The following is a 19,185-nucleotide window of genomic DNA, read 5'->3' on the forward strand; positions in this document are numbered from 1 at the left end:
AGATTAAAATAAATTTCATTTCAAACCTTCTAAGAAAATTCTCCATTGCTTTGGCTTGTTTAGGGCCCGAAGATGTTAATGCTCCAAGAACTTGGACAAAACCCACTATTTAAAATACCACTTCTGGTTTTCAACTGAGGTAAACAGAATGCATTCTAAATCTCCAGTGTAGGCTATTGAAGTGTCACAGCAGCTTGTTCAAAGCAATACATTCACTTCTCAAAGATTTTCGTATTATAATCGAAAATTCTCTCCCTCCGATGCACCTGAGAAGCATTAACTTCTTGGTGACTTTAAGAACCAAATCCTTTAATACAAACCTAGCTTTTCCCACAGGCACTTGAAAATATTTAGCATTTTTTCAGTTGGATGCAATTTTCATAATAAAGTAGCTCACTTGGCTACCTGACACCACAGACAAAGACGCCGAGTGAGCAGCTCCTGCCAACTCAGAGCATGATTGCAGCCCTCAGTCACATATTAAGTAGGCTTTGAGACATCCAATTGCTGTTACAATGCAAGCAATTTATGTATTATATAGTAGTGTTATATATTTTTTCATTACTCATAACATATGTATTTTCTTCTGTAACGTCCAGGCACAAGTCTTTCATACCCCATGTCTTTAAGTCAGCCTTAACAGAGCATACAATAGCTGTTATATTTATGTAACATTTAAATTCCACTTCTCTGACCAGTTTTAGGTTACCAAAGCAGCCCTTTGGTATTATTCTGAATGCCACTGGCCCATCCCTGTGGATGCTGCTCCATACATTTGTTTAAATTTCACTGGCAAGCCTCACAGCAATGTGTGGGAATGACAAATACTTTTTTCTGTGACAAAATACTCAGCCCCCGTCTATCAAATCAGAAATGTTCATAGTTAACTGCATTTCTGGCAGTTTCAAGGGTACAATTGTAAAACTACAGTATATTTTGTCAAATCAAACCCTACAATGATCCTGGTTTACTTCCATCCACTTAGCCTATTAATGCAGGCTAATACTGCATGTTCTTGTGGCAGCAAACCCTAAAGTGTACCAGGAGACTCCAGTGATAGATTACATGTACATGCTGTGTCATATCCAATTAACTCAAATTGACTGTGTACTGCATTATGCTGTTAGTGCATGGAAGATCAATAAATATGGAGAAAATCCAACGAGGCGCTCTCCATTCCCATCCAATTCTAGTAGGTCTGAGACAGATCATGCTCCTATGATGTGTGTGCTGCTGCTGAAGAGGGCAGGTGGTGCATAGACACCATTCAAACTTGGCCTATTCAATCTAAACTCCTCTAACTCGCCATTCATGCATAGCAAAACACCATCTGGTCCTATTTTGCCTCCAGCAATCACAGCTGACCAAAAACGATAATAACAGCTGTTGCAAAACAAAAGCCAAACAAAGGGGGGAGGGAAAGGTTAGAATGCAGTCCAGTGCTGCAAAATACTCCATGAAGTGAGAAATGAAAAAGGAGCCATTCAAATAGGAATCCCCATTGAAAAGAGTCAGTGCAAGACTTGTGGTTAAACTTGAGATATTTAATCCATCTGTCCTGCAAACCACAATGGTCAGGTGATAATATAAAATTGAGATTATGTTGCACAGAGGTATTTAAAGGCTTTGTTCTCCAAGTTAGAAACTAATGACCCTGTGTCAGCTAAAAATTAAACCTCCTTATGTTCTTTCATCATGTGTCAACCTGGGTTAATGTGAAAGTAGAATGTGGTTAACCGAGGTGATAAAGCATCTGAAACCTTGGGAAAAGAAGGGAGCAGTTAAGTGCTTGCAAATGCTACAAAGGAAAACATTCTTAAAAACCATGCACGACACTGAAACCATACAGATTATTGCATTTTTCTTGTATAAATTGCATATCAAGCGATTTAAACTAACAGTTTTATTTATGACCTATGATAGCACAGTTATTCACTTAGATTTAGGGAACATGAACACAAACTTGCACAGTTTGAAACACAAGATGTTCTGCAATATGCTATTGTGGGTAATGCAAAATATAATTTTGTGGCAAGCAGGGAGATGCTCCAGTTTTTCAAGATTCAAATTTTGATATTTAAAATGTATGGTCCTGCTTGATGATTAATTTTCTTTTTTTTTTTTTTTTCCCTTTTTTTACGCTGCAGTAATTAAAACTATTTTTCCTGGAATTGAACATCAGTAGTTCAGCAGCTCTTAATCAAATGTGATAAAACCCAGGATTTATGAAACCATTTAATGAGTGTAATAACACCTGCTTCTCGCTGCAAATAGTTGAAAACAGACTTCAGTTGTAATTAACTCTTATCACTTGTGACATTTTTCCAACGATACTTCATAGGTCTTCAAAATGACAATTATAGAACTAATACACAATTACTGTCACATGCAGTTTAGCAATTATTTCTGAAGACATTTGTCTAAAGGTTTCAAAAACGACTATAAAATGGTTTCCTTTGTTACATAACACTGGTTAAAACTGACACACATGAAATCTCTCCCAACCAGCCTCTGTTGTGCCATTTCTAATGCAGACAGGCTTCCCTGCACTTGGAATAAACACCCTCCATCCCAGGCATTATTAGATATCATGCTAAGGCTATTAGGAGCATGGGTAGCTGTCAACTAACACCTATTATGAAAAGCTTCAATTTATATATGATTTTTTTCTGCTCCAAGAAATCTATAAATTTATAATTAGAACCTCTTGCTGTTCAATATTTGTACATAATAAGCAGAGTACCTGAGGATGATGAAATATTGAAAGATGAATTCATTATGAAGAAACTCACATGGTGTAGCACCTCTTCCCTCAAGTCTGGCTGCAACTTTTTGGGGATCTCTATTCCATTATTTTTGGGTTGTGCTCTGAGCATGGTAGCCATGCCTCAAACAGGATTAGGATTCTGCTCAGGCTTGACACTTGCTGTTTTTAATTTTCATTTTATCATAAGCAGTTTAAGATTGTTGCCAGTGGTAATTTGCAATTTTTATCAAGACCTCTTCATTATAGCTTCTGACAGGACAGATGCTGTAATTAATCATGCCAGACAACTGGGGATAGTGGTCAGACTGCACTCACAGCACAGATACTGCAGGAGAAGAAGGGAAACAAGAAAATAGAGACTCTCTCCTTCCTGTTCAGAGCAAAAATATAGGAACAGCACTAATAACCTGACAACACACTGCATGTTAATGTTTCCAAACCCTTCATATGAAAGACCTGCCCCCTCCATCCTCCCCACTCCATCACATTCTACCTTAATGAGAAAATAAAAGTCAGACAGCTCAGGAGCAGCCCAAGGCAGGAGCTGGAGGCTTACAGAGTGAAGCCCACAGCAGTAGCTGAGTTTACATCTGGAACTCCCAGATACAAAGAAACAATTTGTGCCGATTTCCATCTCTGAACATTATGTCTGAGAGACAGGTGCAGGTCCCTGTTCCTGCAGCTCATCAGCACAGGGCACAATCACTGCTCTGGGACCCCAGCACTTGCCTTCTCTCCCTGGAGTCACAGACACAGTTGCCCACAGCTCTGCAGCAGAGCATCTTGGAGGGCACAAGAGCCAAGGGCTTGCTCTGTTCCCATTGGTACTTGTTCACCCAGAATGTTTGATAAAAATCCAAAGGAGTTTAAAAATGTCCAAGAAAGCATTTGCAGAAGGAAACATTTCTGGTTTCTCTATCAAAGACTTACAGCTCATCAGTTTTACCGAAATGTGTTTATTCTATAGCAAGATAAAAGCATTTATTTTAGATAAGCAAAATACAAACAACTTAATTGCTGCTATCATAACTCATAAAAAAGTATAAAACAGCATAAAAACACAATAAGCAATGTAGCAATTAATAATTCATGTTACCAGTGTTTACATTAAAGCCTCATTTATGAAAACTTTACAACACATGATATGAAAACTTACAACTTTTAAAGAAAATATTTACATTGATTATTCAGTTGTGGAGTTTCATTTAAATATTCTACCGGTTTTACAGCGTATTAATAACTTGCATTTCTCATCTTAGCTTTCTGTAATAACAGTTTTATTTAAGTGCATTTCCCTTTTAAAAATACAGTGTATTAAATCTGAAACTCATCACTTCGACACAGAATATAATATTCACATTTGTTCTGTAATTGGAATTAACGTAAGAGGGTAAATGTCAATATATATTTTCTTATGAACTATGGCAGGTTTATTTGGAGAAATGAAGTGAAAAGTTGGGTCAAACATTTATGTCCAGTTACTTGCATTTGTTTTTCCGAAGACATTTAGGAGAGAAAAAGAAAAAAAAAAATAAGAGCTTTGGCAAAAATCTGTGATTTACTCTATTTTTTCATGACAAAAAATGCCATCAACTAACTCATGTCATACAAGTATGATTGTATGAAATCCAATCATAATTTTACAGGTAGTTACAACTGTGCTTTAAGGGCTTTATGAGTTCATACTGCCTTGAAGTGCATTACTCACTTTTAGAGAAAGAAGGGCTATAGCATATACTCTGAAAGGCCATTTTGCAGTCATAAGGTCCAGGTATTTTTTAGGCCAGTTGATTCACATATTGTAGGTAAAGCTTAAATAAATTAAAAAGGCATCACATGAAAAAGAGAACAGCATTTTTTCTTTTAAACAAAATGATTTATAGTCAGCTAAAAGATGATACACAGCTACATTGTAGTTCTTTATTGCCTATCTAATAGACACTTTAGAGGATCATTTGATCTGTTATGCATCCCTGCATAACTACCATCAACAATTTACAGTTTTCAGCCAAATATGGTTTACCCCTACCCTTCCATCAACACAAAGCCATGTTGCAAGATCGTTTATCTTCAGAAAATACTGACCTGTGATAATACTTGAGTCTGTGTCTGAGATTGTATTTGTGACTGGTGCTGCTGAGGTGCTGGCTGAGGGCTCCCAATGGCAGGGATGGGAGAAGTGATCTGCGGGGCTCCTGGGGAATGCTGCTGAGGAGAAGGCTGGGACTGGTGCTGCATGTGCTGCATTTGCTGCTGCTGCATTTGCTGAAGCTGTATGTGCTGCAGTTGCTGTTGCATCTGCTGTTGACTCATCTGCTGCTGGAGATGCTGCTGCTGCTGCTGCTGCTGCTGCAAATGTTGCTGCATGTGGTGCTGAAAATGCTGCTGCTGCATTTGCTGTTGTATTTGCTGATGCATTTGATGCTGATGAAGTTGCTGCTGTTGCATCTGCTGCATCTGTTGCTGCTGGAGCTGCTGCATCTGGTGCTGCTGGCTTTGCATGGAGGGGCTGAGCTGAGAGGAAGAGGGCGTTGCCACCATGTTTGAGGCCATGGAGCTTATCAACGGAGCTGCAATGTTTGTTGGCATGTTTGGGGCAATGGTGACAGAAGCTACAATCTGATTCATTGGCAGTCTCATGGTCAAGGGTTTTGGAGCAATGGCTCTGGAAAGGGGCTGTTGAAGAGTTTGGGGAGATGCCGACACCGTGGCGTGCTGAGAAAGAGAACTATTCAGAATGAGGGAGGAAGACAAATTTGTGGATGCCAGTGTTTGCTGAACAGAACGAATTGTCTGGGCCTCAGCAGATTCTGCAGCAGCCTGTGTTTGGAAGAGAAATTAATTGTCTTTTCAACAGAAAAAACATTGTTACTGTTTACATGGTAATAAAAGTAACAGCTACTCAGAGACCTCTGCCATCTTTTGTTTTCTATCAGAAAAGATCAATCTGCAGTCTGAAAACAACCACTGATCAGCAATACATTGCATAACCTCTTCATCTGCCTCCCTGTATGGTACCTCCTGGTCTTACTTGGACAAGAACTAACTTGTGCCCTTGATCAACACCAGAAAGTCACAGATGTCACACACATTTTGTCGCTGAAAGAGCTAGAACAGGCCCAATATATTTAAATGTTTTTAAAAAACCCTGCTCTTTGGGAGGCAGCAGCACACACACTCCCCACCCCATGAGTCACCAACCCATGAGCAATTAACTGACACTCTTTAGACATTTACCTGAGAATGTAATAAATTGTGCTGCACAAGCCTCTCTCCCAACCCTACCCTGAAACATCTCACCTGAAAAAGCTAGAGCAGAGGAGGAGATGAGATACAATGACTTTGAGTGTCATTTCCACCTGCAATCTACCCAGGAGTTACTTGGTAGTCCTGGTCCCATGGATTTGGGAAAAAAATATGATTCCTGATTGTTTTGAAAAGGGAACTTAAGATTCACAAAATAATATCTCTCAAAGGTATTTAGAATTCCTGCTGATCTTGAACTTAGCTTTGTAATACTAAAGGCTTTTAGAATATTATCTAAGTCCCAGAGGCAACAGAAAAATGGAGCTTCTTAACACAAGAAGAAGAAATCTTCCAGCTTTCAAAAACACGTGTATAATTTCTGATGTTGTATTTTTAATCAATAATTAAAATACACAGCAACTTTTCATACGGTTTACTAATGTTCTGCAGTTGTACATTCAAATAAATATTCTCAGGAGTTAAGACATCATCACCCAATGTTTTACCCATATTTTAGATGTCTATAAGCACATTTCCATTTATGATATTCAGATGCAACAGAACTGCAACCTGTACAGTGCTGCTGTCTAGAAAGGTAAATTGTCAAGTAAGACAGCAGAGCTTTGTTTTCTTCACAGCTTTCATTTTAACTCAGGATCCACTAAAATACTCCTTGTGGCTCACTGCCAGTGAGTCCATTTTTTAGTACTCTCCAAATTCAGAGCCACCACACATTTCTTTCCCCTCACCTGCAAAAATACTTAAGCTTTGTCACACAACAACTGCTCTCCAACGCCACGCAAAGCAAGCCTGTCCTTTGAGAAGCAGCACTTGAGGAAAAACAAACCTCTGCCAACAGCTTGCAAATATTAATGTCAAAAGGTCAGTATATTTTTCATGACTGAATTTTATTTTTGTGGTGAAGTGCATTACTTTGCCTCCACAGCTCAAGGAAGATGTACAATTACAAAGATGGTTTCTGGTAATCATTAGTATGCCAGGAGAGAGATGAAACTATTTTTGCAGAGACTAAGCAGGGTTCAAGCAGCAGCACAACATCTTGTAGAGCTGTATTACAGAAATGCCATGATTCTACTTCTATTGTGCATAACACCCCCCCCAGCCCCAAATATTCCAATATCATTGGTAAAAGCTCACTTGCATTACATCAAAGGCAGTATTAGGCTTACCTTAGAAACAAGGCTTGCTCTGTAGGCAGCAAGAGCCTTTAAGTATTCTTTTTTGGCAGCTTCAGTTTTTCTTTTATAAACCTATAAAAAGAGACCACAATTTCACCAACTTCAACTATTAAGTTTTTTTTTTTTGCCAGAATGCTCTCAAAATCACTTGCACAGAAACAAAAAACATAGACCAAAACCCCTGAAAACACTCTACTGTTAGATGTGCTTTTTCTTCCTTGAAAGTCCTAAATATCCTTGCAGGTGGTTACAGGCTTTCAGGGCTACTTGCTGGACTTGCAGTACAATTTATGTTGATTATCAAGAATAACAAAATGCTGCAATTTGACATCAGTCTGAGCAGCAAACTGATTGACAAGACTACCTATGCACTCTTTCCTTTCCCAGAAAACAGTGTTTTATTGATTCCAAGTAGCAGGGATGTTAGAAAATTGGGTATTACAAATGCCAAAATGTATCAGCAGTAGTCTAGAATAGCAGAATACACCTGTGCATTTTTTTTTCAGAACAAATATTTGAACTACATATAAGAAAATCTGTGCACCTTGAAAAAATGTGGATCAAATGGCTTGGACTTGCCCCAAAGCCAGCAGGAGAGAATCCCATTGAGTTAAACAAGAACTGTTGGTAAAAATACTAAATCTGTATTTTTAATCATTAAATTTAACGTTCACCCTTAAATCATGTTCATCATCATCTGTTAGATCAGAGTAAAAGTTTCTAAATGTATTTCAGAAAAAAGTACCATTCATCTCTTGCCAAAAGGTGTTCTATCTGGGAATCTGTCCTCCCATAAAAGCTTCTATTAACTGTTACTGGGAACAAACAAGGGGTATTTTTAACCCCCTTTAATCCATGTGCAGCAGTTCCATGTGTATGGGAAGAAGAATAACCCTCAAGGAAGTACAAGACTCATCACTCTGTACCCAGTTGGAGTTGGAGATAGCATTTCCCACACAACATTGTAATGAGACTCAGAGGATTGGCTTCAAAGGTTGGAAATCAACACGCTTTGTAACAAATTCATAAGGCAGATCAAAGGAAATGGTAAATATGCTGTACCTTCCTCTTTTCTAACTTATTAATAGGAAACAAGGGCTTTGAAATAGGAATCATCAAAAGATGGTTTTAAGAGGACTCTAGGACACTATAACCTGAGCTCTTTTACAAACTGCCCTTTAAAATTTAAAGACAAATACAGTCATTTAACACGACCTGTCAGCTCTCACAAAGAAAAAAAATTAGTTGCCAGATCTTCAGCAAGTTGAAAACTCAGTTTAGCTCTACAGAGATAGAGTTCTACATCAGCAAGTAGCGTGGTCCACTCAGAGAAGAGGTAGGAGGATTTTTTACAAGGAATACTATATTACTTCTTGTGAGACAACCCTGCATCAATTTACCTGTTTTTGTTCTTCTCCTAAACTGTCCCACATAGATGCCACTATTTTTGAAACGTCTCCAAATGTAGCATTCGGGTTCTGTCCTTTAATTGCAGCTTGTGTGTCCCTGAAGAAAAGGGCATATGCTGACACTGGCTTTTGTGGCTCATTGGGGTCTTTCTTTTTCTTCTTCTTTGGAGTCTTGGGCTTCTTGCCAGAATCTGGGGCAGCTCTTTTTTCTCCAGTAGCCTAAGAAACAATAAGAACAAGAACAGTTAATAAATGCATTAAATAAGTCAGATAAATTGCAACACAGTTATTTACAGTCAGTGGTAATATTATATGGATAAAGCTGTTATGTAAGCAACACTTGGGAGAGTCCTGTTGTGCAGGCTCTTCTCTCTAGCAAAGAGTGTGTAGCCTCAGCATAATCTCATTGGATCTCCTGGAACTAAATGCATGAGTAGTTACTACTCATTCTAAGCACAGCTCTGAGACTCACATCTTACAAGTTTGACCTAAAAAAGGACACCCCAATGCTAATTTGTATTAAAAAATACTAAGATTTAGTTCATAGCATATTTTGAAGAGGCCATCTATGTTTTTCCTTTAAGATCCAATCTCAGCAGTGGAGACTCTAAAGGCAAAAGCTTGGAGGCATTTTCCAGTTCCCAGGCTTAGACTGGCAACTTAGACATGGGCCAGGAGTTAAAAATCCCACCCTTCAGGCAAAAAGCAGCAGCAGCAGCAACTGGGCAGTGAGTGCCCACCTGCAGAGCACTGGCTGGGATGGGGCAGCTCTGGGAGCTCTGTGCTCTGGCCAGGCACTGACAGCCCCTCTCTTCCCTCTGGGATGGGGGCCAGCAGCTCTGCTCCCTGGGGGTGCCTCTGCCCTGCACCCTCCTTTGTAGAGCTATGCACAGATTATTGCAACAAGGGGATCAAGTGGCTCTAAATATGATATGTACTATGATATATATCTCTGTGATAGTGATTTACTTTGATATTTTGAGGATCCTGTACAATGAGCTTTCCACATGTATAACTTCCATCAACTCAATGAGAAAACCTTTCATGGAACAGTTTTTAATTAGGCTTTTACATATACTGCTATAACAACATTTTTTTCTTTATTTGGTCAATATTTTTTCCTTTTATAAGAGATTTATTTAAAGGAAGATATAAGTTAACTAAACTTTCAGTTAGAAGAAACCTGATTTTACTTCTCTCTATACACATCCATGTTTTACATAACTCCAGAGAATACCAAAATGACAAAACTGTTCAAGACTGATAGCTGAAGAGATTCAACAGATCTGAAAACCTGAGTCAAATCAGACCAAAAGAAATACATATATATATATATATATGTATGCCTATTCTTAGGGTCATTATTATGAAGGTGGTATGGATAATTCTTAAGAAAAGAAGGTAATCAGGAAATTAATCATATTCCACTTTACTGTAACATTTGTGTTTTAAATGCCCACATTGCAGCTGAGCTGATACTGCCACATCCATGAAAATCCAGCATGAGGATGTGTGAGGCTTGCTGCAGATGGAATAACTTACTCTGTTTGATTCATCTGCATCTTCTTCATTGATAGAGCTAGATGGGGAAGGAGTGGCTGATTTACTTGCAGGAGGGGAGGGAGAAGTGTGTGGTAAATTAGTGCCTCCTAAATTTAGCCCCAGCTGCGCACTCAGCTGAGACTGGTTAATGGTGGTGAGCTGGGACGGAGCCATAATTCCCGAATGAGCAGCATCAGTCATGTGGACAATGGATCTCATAATCAGAGAGTGGTCCTGGCGGTACTGGGAAACCTGGCTGTGACTCTGATCCTAGAAGAGATGGAAATGGTGGTTACATATTAGCAGTTACCACACAGCAGTAGCAGGTGAAGTTATTTTCACGGGCTTACAAAAGCAACACTGTCAACATGCAGTTTGCTTCCTTCCTTTTTAATGAATTCAACATATTTTTAAGAAATTAAGTGCAGCAACAGTTACTGTAATTGCCCCAGATTTCACTTTTTCCCCAACTGAGGCTGCTTATTTTGTTCTTTGACTAAAAATTACATTTGTCTGTTTTTAAACATTTCTTCTCTTGATGTAGTGAGAAATACATAAACAATAGGGAAACAGGATGACTGAGGATTCAGGAAACATTGGAAATGAGGAGACACAAACTGTTGTCAGAAAGTAAACAAAATTGGGGTGGGATGAGGGGATATATACATAGAGAGAAAAGCATCTTCCTTTACTGAGTTTCAGTTATTCTTGGCCATTACAGTAACAGCAGTGGATACAAACCAGTCCTGTCTGGGTGGGATTTTAAATCTGTTTTAAACACAGAACACTGCCCTGCCTGGAGTGCATTCACTGCAGCAGGCTGGAGAACCAGTCCAGTAATCCTAAACACTCCTAAAGAGCCCTGTTGGCAAGTAGCACATAAAACTGCACATTTTTATCTTTAATCCAACAATCAAACATGTGGAAGTAGCAAAATTTGTACAAAATCAATGTACAAATCACCAACTTTATTTTTCTTGTACTCCACATCTCAGAAACACAAGCACTTGCATGGTTTGGTTTCTACTGTTTCTTGAGGGCACAAACTGTGTCTCCTACATCTGCACAACATTTACCATATTTGTAAATAAAAAAAGCAAGACCCTGAAGGTAAATTCAGCTGCAATCTGCCTATGGAAACTATTTTTTTTTTTGGACCACACACAGATCAATACACAATGAAGGAACATGTAAACAGAAAAGAAGATTTTTTAAAAAGTTAATAAGAGTGTAAATAGCTCACAAATTGATTCAGCAACCTGATTAATCTACAGTCATTGTTTGAACAGCCAGAAACATGAGAAATAAATTAGATTTTGAAAACTCTTTCATTATTAATAAGCCACATTGCAATTAGTAGCAGGTGCAATGATCCTTAATGAAATGACACAGAACAAAACAGCAATTGTGGGAGCCCACTGGACTTCCACAACAGAGTCTGACCTTCCTGGTGCTCTCTTCTCAAGTATGGATAAGTACAAACCATTTTTCAAAAATCTGTGTCAGCATGGAGGTAAAAGTTTAGCCCAAATGACTTTCCCTTACTTTTTATAACTTTGCCCTCAAGAGAGGCAGTGCTCTGTGCTCCTGGAAGTCTTTCCTTGGCTGGGACAGGGTGGCCATACAAAGCAGCAACATGTGTTAGAGAAGATGCACACCCTGCCTCATGGATCTTTATACACAAATACTGCAGCTCACTGTTTCCCTGTAACAGTCAATCATATTAATTCTGGATTTGGCAGTTGTGTCTCTTTCTGCTGAAGCCTATACAGTAGAAACAAGTCCTTCTTTAGCATAAAAATGCACGTGCAGCTGGGTCCAGCACAGATCAAGTTAACCTCACAAGCTCATGATCCAGATCCTGTGCCCCAGGGCTCACCCTCATTTTCCCCTTGCTTCCCCAGCCCTCGCCAGCTTGGCTCATCATCCACACCACACCACACCACACCACACCACACCACACCACACCACACCACACCACACTGCTTTTCCTACTTCTTAAATGCTTTTAATATTTTCAGTAAAGGACTGAAGTTCCTTAGAGATGAGTGTGTGTGCCAAAAGTGGAGCACTTGATACAGAAAGATCAAAACATCAGACTTATTGGCTGAAATACCCATTTGCTGCAGGGCACCTTTCTGTGAAAATTTACTGCTGTTAACTACAGGGTCATTTTGATTGTGACTTGTATTGGCAGTGGCATCTGGAAGTCATTCAAAGTCTATTGTGAAACGATATCACTCTGCCCATTACTCCAATCATTTTACAGACATTACTTTATTGCATGAAGAAAAACTCTGCTGGTTTTCTCCAGCAAAGCTGAAGAGGATCAGAATAACCTTCTCTCAGAAAAACTAACTTTCTTCGTTATTGTGCAGCCAGTACTTTCTTGGAGGTGTTCTACCCCTGAAAGCCTTGCTTTTGTTCTCCCTTTATTGCCACACAATACAGGCCTTTCTGGCCTTTACACTCAGCCAACAAAATGTGATGACAAGGGTTACAAACCATTTACTCCAAGTCTTGTCATTTCGGTTGCATCTATGATTTTATTGAGACTAAATTCTCTTGACTTGCACTGACCCAGAATCTAATTTTATACACAAGCCCATGAATTCTTAACTGTCTCTTTTTCTGATACTATCTGATGCTTGTGTGGGTTTTCTGCATCCACTTACTTAATTTCAGTTTTTCTTTTCTGCATCTTTTCCTGATTTCTTTAGCCTTTTTTTTTCAATCTTAAGAGCTTCAATAAAATCCAGGAATGGCAACAACAACATTTTGTAACTGGCCATTTAGAACTAAACTGATTACACATATTATATGAAAGAAAATGTTTCATATAATATCCAATCCCTTATTATTCATATGTCCACATGAAAACAAAAAACAATGCATTTTCTGCACTTTCAGTTTAACTTATATGGCTGATCAATATTAAAAAAAGAAAGGAACAGGATTTTCATTTTTTGCTCTGTGGTACAGTGCTGTGGCCCTGAACAACCTATGGTTCCTATATCAGAGCTTTCAGACAAAGAAGTATAAGCCATGTTTTCTGTGTGTACAGTGGTTTGGAAAGAAGGCAGGGAGGCTAGTTCATAGCAATATTAAAGTCCATGGCATTTTCCTATAGCTCCTGAGCAAACAAAAGTCTTCTAAGAAGGGAGCTAAAATCAAGCAAACAAAATTTCCATCAATTATTTTTACTCTTATTTTTTCAGTGATACTACCAAAGGCCAATACCAAACTGAAGGGATCAGTAGCATTTCATTATGCTTGAGATGTTAAGCAAAGAAATGTTTAACAATGAAAATCATCCTATATCAGAAGCACACATGGAAATACAAGTGCACTGAACACATGACATCCTAATTACATTACTGTATGAAAACTGAAAAGCTCACATATCCAAAAATAACCCACTGAGAGTGCAGGGAGAATTTTAGAGAATATCACAAGACCTTCTGCATAAACTTTACCCAAAGTAAATGTGATACACGAGTATTAAAAACATTCAAGATTTTTGTAACATTAAGCAAAACCAAGAGATTAGTTCTGACAAAAATTCATGAACTCCTCAAGCAGACAGTATCAAGTTTTGATGGACCTGATCTGCTTTACAGCCTTAGACTGAAGTTAGGCAAAGCCTGGTGATCTTAAAACAAGTCAGGCAAAGCTCAACCCCTGCTTTACTCAGCCTGATAATCAGACAAGGACATGATGTGGGGAACCAAACCAAAAGAGAAATAACTTGTCTAATTCCTCTGCAGGCTGAAATGGCTTTGACTCAGATCAATCTGGTGTCATCCTACATGAGTGCTACAAACCCCTCAGGTACAGAGACATTTATTGAGGGCAACACTGGGCACCTCTCTGGGCTCTCCAGTGACAGGGCAAGGGGAAGGGCTCTCAATGGAGAGCAAGGGGGTTTGGAGAAGGTGTTAGGGAGCAATTCTGTAATGTGAGGGTGATGAAGCCTTGCACAGAGATGCTCAAGGCCAGGCAGGATGGGGCCCTGAGCACCTGGTCTGGTGGAAGGTCTCCTGCCCACAGCAGGAGAGTTGGAACGAGATGATCTTCAAGGTCCCTTCCAACTCAAATAATTTTTACCCTTCTACGATTCTAATTATATACCTGGATTTAAAAAAACCAAAATATAATCCAAAATGTTTTCCCCTTCTCAAAACAGCTGTATGGTGACTGTGTAGGCAAAATCTCTTACACAGCTGTCACCACCCTGTTGCACACATTGTAAAGACATTCAGCACTTGGTTCATAGAAGGCCTCATCAAAGGAACCATAAAGATATCTGTCCATCAAACTGTCCTACTCTCAACAATTCTATTCCCTTTAGACAGTCATGCCATAAAAGTCATATTTAGTCCTATTGCTAAAGGACACATCTCACAGCCTATGACAAATATACAGCTTATTTTACATTGATTTGTAAAAGAACAACTTCTCAAAACTATGTAAAATATCAATGCATCAACAGACGCTGGAAAGCAAATAATGGAGTAAGGAGATTTTAAAAAAAGAAAAGAAAAAGAAAGGAATGTGTAAACTCCCATGCTTTAATTTATACAGTTTTATCAAAGGTGGTTTTCAAAGTATCATGTAGTACTAAGTGAAAAAATTATATTAATTAAAGATAGTTTGCTCTTCTGTTAGCAACTCATTAAGCATCCAGTACTTAGTATAGCTTGTAATAGAATTAGTATTTATTTTGACAGATAAATGCATCCAGCCATTACATTGAGAGATGTCCTAATTTCCACTTACTTACCCTGCATTTTAAGAATCATTTCCATATAGTAATTCTATCCTGAATTCCTACCCTGATATAATTTTAATCTCTGGGAACATTCAACAAGACATTTAAAAATATAACTAGGAAATTACTTTTCAGAACATTTTTGAGCAATACTGAAGTCTTGATTAAAATCAATGTCTACAGCCTTCCATCATTTAAATATGCAATACCTCCAGTGAGACTCTGGTCAGTGAGGACTGATGAAAATGCCCCATGGGAGTGCCCACAGGAGGAGGTAGGGCTGGGATCTCACCCCACACTGCATGAGATGGTTTAAGGGAATTGGGAAATCTGCTAACCAAAATAACTAAGGAATAACTAAGCAAAATCCAACATTTATGGCTATGTTCACTGTGCCCTGGTTTCAGAAGTTGACTTAAACTATTATATATTCTATTGCCTGAGGAATTCATCACTGTCAATGTAACATAAGCTGATGCAATATTTTAAAGGATGTATTTAAGCTGAAGCAAATGCACTGCAATGTAAAGAGTGAAATCCTCAGTTGTCCCTGACTGTAAATTACTCCCTTTACTTTTAGTCATGTCAGCATATCTCTCGAAGAAATCCTCAATATTCTTTTTCTCCACAAGTAAAGCATAGATAAAAGAATCCATTAATCTAAATTTTTTCAGGATTGGACTTCACTGCCAATCAAAACAAATCAAACTAACAGGATGCTTTTCTCTGTCAGAGATTAAATCCTTACTTAATAGAATACAAAACAGTTGCACTTGGTACTGCCACCACTGAAGAAGTGTCCTTCCTCTCCCCTGCACACACACCATCATCACTAATAGAGCTGTCAAACTGTAGTTATCAGGAGATCCTACAAGCAGCAGCTTCTTTTCTCTGGCAGTGAAAAAACTCCCATGTTCCACTTCATATCTCTGTAGAAAAGTAAAGTCACCTGATTTGATTCTCAAAAAAAGTGTACAAGAAACAGTACATGTCAATTCATGAAAAAAAAAAAAAAAGTTTTCATCTGGATCTAAGAGATGGGTTAGTGACAAGGGGTTCATATACATTTTATTGCTGAAAAACATGAAGAACATGCCATTTTTTGGTCTGTGTGCCCATCCAGTCCCTCTACTCTCTTCTGCTCACACATAAACCATAGAAGAAACATGAAAAGAACTTGAGGGCCCACTGATTTATTCCTTAAAACTGAGCAACTTATTTTGGGGGTCATCAGGGGCTACTGTGGCGGTCATACAAGATAGTTATTCTCAAAATCAAGTCACTCATTTGTGCTACCACTTCTTGCACTTACACAGACTTATTATATGACATACTTCATAATCTACTGCATATACTGCATAGATAATGGACCCTGGCAATGCAAAGTATCAGTTTTCTTCCTGCCTACCCCAGGCCTGAAATTTTGCCCCTTTTTGGTTTGTGCATAGGCACCTGGGATGTTTCCTGCAACAATTTTCACCATCCAGAACTTGTTTAAGGCACACACTGCAAATGTCATTAATGCTTTCCTTGCACCACTGACGGGGGTGGGAGGTGCAATGTGAGACCAGCAAAGCACAAATGAAGATCTCTGCTGTGGAAGCACACTCAGGGCTTAGGCACACACTGACACCAGGCAGGGCAGCACCACCAGAGGTGTGGTTCCAAACAGGAAGGTGCCAGGGACAGGCCTTACACCCAGGAACCTGCCAGAGCAACACCACTGCAGCTCCCAGGACTCACTGCCTCTGCAAGGTGGTGCTGCTGGACCCAGTCATTGACAGCATGCTCGGCTGTGAGTCTGCACCAAAACCCTGTGTTCTGTGGTGAGGAAACACACAAAGCTCACAGCAAGGCCACAATCACACAACCACCAAACCAAGGACTTGTCTCTGAAATTCTTCCCATTCTTTATTCAGATTCTTACTGGAGATGCCCCACCACCCTACCCTGCAGTGTTTTCTCTTTGGGAACTCTGTTCTTACCCAGTTACTTTCCTGTGAGCCTGCAGATTCCTCACCTGATCCCCAACCCAGGCCAGAGAGGTCACACTTCTTGGTTGCCTCATTTGCTATCAAGCCCTTCTGCTCTTGCAGACAAGGACAGGCTGGTCCCAGAGGGGCTGCTGCTGCTGTTTTAGCACCACCCAATTCACAACTTCTTTATGATTTAATTTTTACACCATTTTGTAGTGGCATTTTAAAACAGACTCCCCACTCTCTTCCTCCCAAGCTTCTACCATACTTTAAAGCATATTGAATCACACTCCTCTTGGACAAGGCACCCAACAGCATGATCACAATACATGTGTGACTCAGATCACAGATCTGGGCTCTGATCTGATCAGTCTCTTGGCATGAGGAGCTTCTCTCCAAATTAGCAGTACAAGCTTAGGTCTGCTGTGTGCAAACAGTGACGACACATTGCAAACAAATCCTGGATAGTTGAAATTAAGTCCCAGATAAACACTGTTAGCAGTTTTGTTACAACCTCCACAACTCAGGTGCTTCAGCTCCCAAATCAAAGGCAGACTTCAAAGGTCCTTATTATGCAGTAAGGAACGTGGGGGAGAGAGTGTGAGGGAGCATGACAACTAACAAACATTATCAAAGGTAACAAGAATTGTGCAAGGAATTGCAGAGGGACAGACTCAGGGGTTACATGGCATTTTTATGTTTAAAAATTGCTACAAGTGTTGGTAGCTATGTTCAGGAATATGTTTTCTTCATGTTTGGGGGGATTTTTCTTTTCTATAAGGTTTCTTTGTTCACTTGTTGGTTTCTAAAGTAAATCAGAAAAGTAGGTCTCATTATGTTTTGTATTACCAGACCCAGGTATGTTTTTCTTCCAGCTACCTGACAACACAGAGTAATTAACTCTCTAAAGAGACATTTCTTCAACACTTGCAAACTTGAAGCGGAAGCTGAGTATTGGGTAAGCTGTCCAGGGGGGAACATGAGTGGCAAGAGCAGAGAATAGCAGGAATTTCAAAGTTTTCAAATTACCCAAGAGAGAGGGTGGCTGGACCCAATGAAGCCTTTGGCCACATACAGCACACCCAGACCAGCTGCAGCATCTGCCTCATTCAGCTGGCTTATGGAAACAGCACCTGGTTTTAGAGTTTAAACTCAGGAGGCAGAACTGCTTACAGCCATGGCCTGGGCTTCATGCACAGTTGGTGTCCACAGCCATATACATCTGAGTTCCTTCTGAGCTCAGTTCTTAAAAACACCAGACACTCAGCTTCTGCTCCAATTCCTAAAAGCATTCCCAGTGAGCTATATCCTTTCCCCCAGATTCATATGGCACCTCACAGTATTTTCTGGAGCTGATGGATCTTGATTTAGGTACTATTATTATAAAATAGTTACAGTGTCTTTTCCCAGACTTCCAATGTTACTGTGCTTCTCTTCCTTCATGCAGGACTCCCTCATGACCTCAACAGGCATTAACCTACCTGTTTCAATTTTATTATTTTTTAGTTTAATGTCTTCTATTCAGTCTTTGGCAACTGCTGCCACTTTGTTTGCTATGGACAGGTCCCCCCTAGCAGTTACTATGAGTGGCCTGTTTTTAAGAACAACAGAAGACATTTCCCTCTCATTAACAGGGGACCCATTCATTGGTCAATGAGAAGAGAGTATATGTCAGAAAAATGACTCTACATTATCCACACTGAGAATTACAATGTCACTGAGGATATTAAAATCTTCACACTGTTGTTTAGCAGGCCAGCACCATCAGGCCAAAGCCTCAGCATGGCCCCGTGCCAGAGCCTCTGCTGCCTCCAGGGCTCCCAGCCTGTCACCCACCAGCCCCCGGGGCCCTGCTGCTGGGCACCCAGGTGCTCTGGAAGGTAACTGCAAAACACCCAGCTACCTCATCAGGTGTAGAATAAAATATTCAATTCCACACCAAACAAAAAGGAACTACTCTGAAAAGACTTGGAAGTTCATCCACCAAGTGCCCAGCCCTGAGCTGTGTCCCGGCCCAGCTGGGAGCAGCCACCAGAGCTGCCAACTGAGTCCTAAAGGTCTCAATTTCCAGAGCATCCCTCTTGTTCTGTACATGGCCAAATGTCACTGCTCAGAGCCGCCCAAGCATCCTTTAATTCAGGGTTGCTTGAGATTAATTTTTCCTGGTATCACAAATTCTGCAAAACAGCTGCCATTTCTGCTGGGAAAGGCCAATACAAGCCAGACCAACACTGCTGATTTAAAGCCCGAGCTCAGCAACTCAGCACAGAAATCC

At 39.8% G+C, this 19,185-nt stretch overlaps 1 protein-coding gene across 2 annotated transcripts in view; it reads right to left on the reverse strand.

Moving 5' to 3' along the window:
- Nucleotides 1-3,703: 3,703 nt before the first annotated feature.
- TOX3 (TOX high mobility group box family member 3) overlaps nucleotides 3,704-19,185 on the reverse strand; it is a 74,834-nt gene continuing 59,352 nt past the window's right edge. For both annotated transcript variants that reach the window (XM_077184949.1, XM_054640880.2), the window contains exons 4-7: nucleotides 10,164-10,433; nucleotides 8,613-8,840; nucleotides 7,204-7,284; nucleotides 3,704-5,587 (exon numbers count right to left, since the gene is read on the reverse strand). In XM_077184949.1, the coding sequence (XP_077041064.1) occupies nucleotides 4,838-5,587; nucleotides 7,204-7,284; nucleotides 8,613-8,840; nucleotides 10,164-10,433 (1,329 nt within the window). In that variant the 3' untranslated portion in view covers nucleotides 3,704-4,837. The remainder of the gene's footprint in view (nucleotides 5,588-7,203; nucleotides 7,285-8,612; nucleotides 8,841-10,163; nucleotides 10,434-19,185) is intronic.

The sequence above is a fragment of the Agelaius phoeniceus genome, chromosome 12 (genome assembly GCF_051311805.1).
Source record: "Agelaius phoeniceus isolate bAgePho1 chromosome 12, bAgePho1.hap1, whole genome shotgun sequence".
Classification (NCBI taxonomy): domain Eukaryota; kingdom Metazoa; phylum Chordata; class Aves; order Passeriformes; family Icteridae; genus Agelaius; species Agelaius phoeniceus.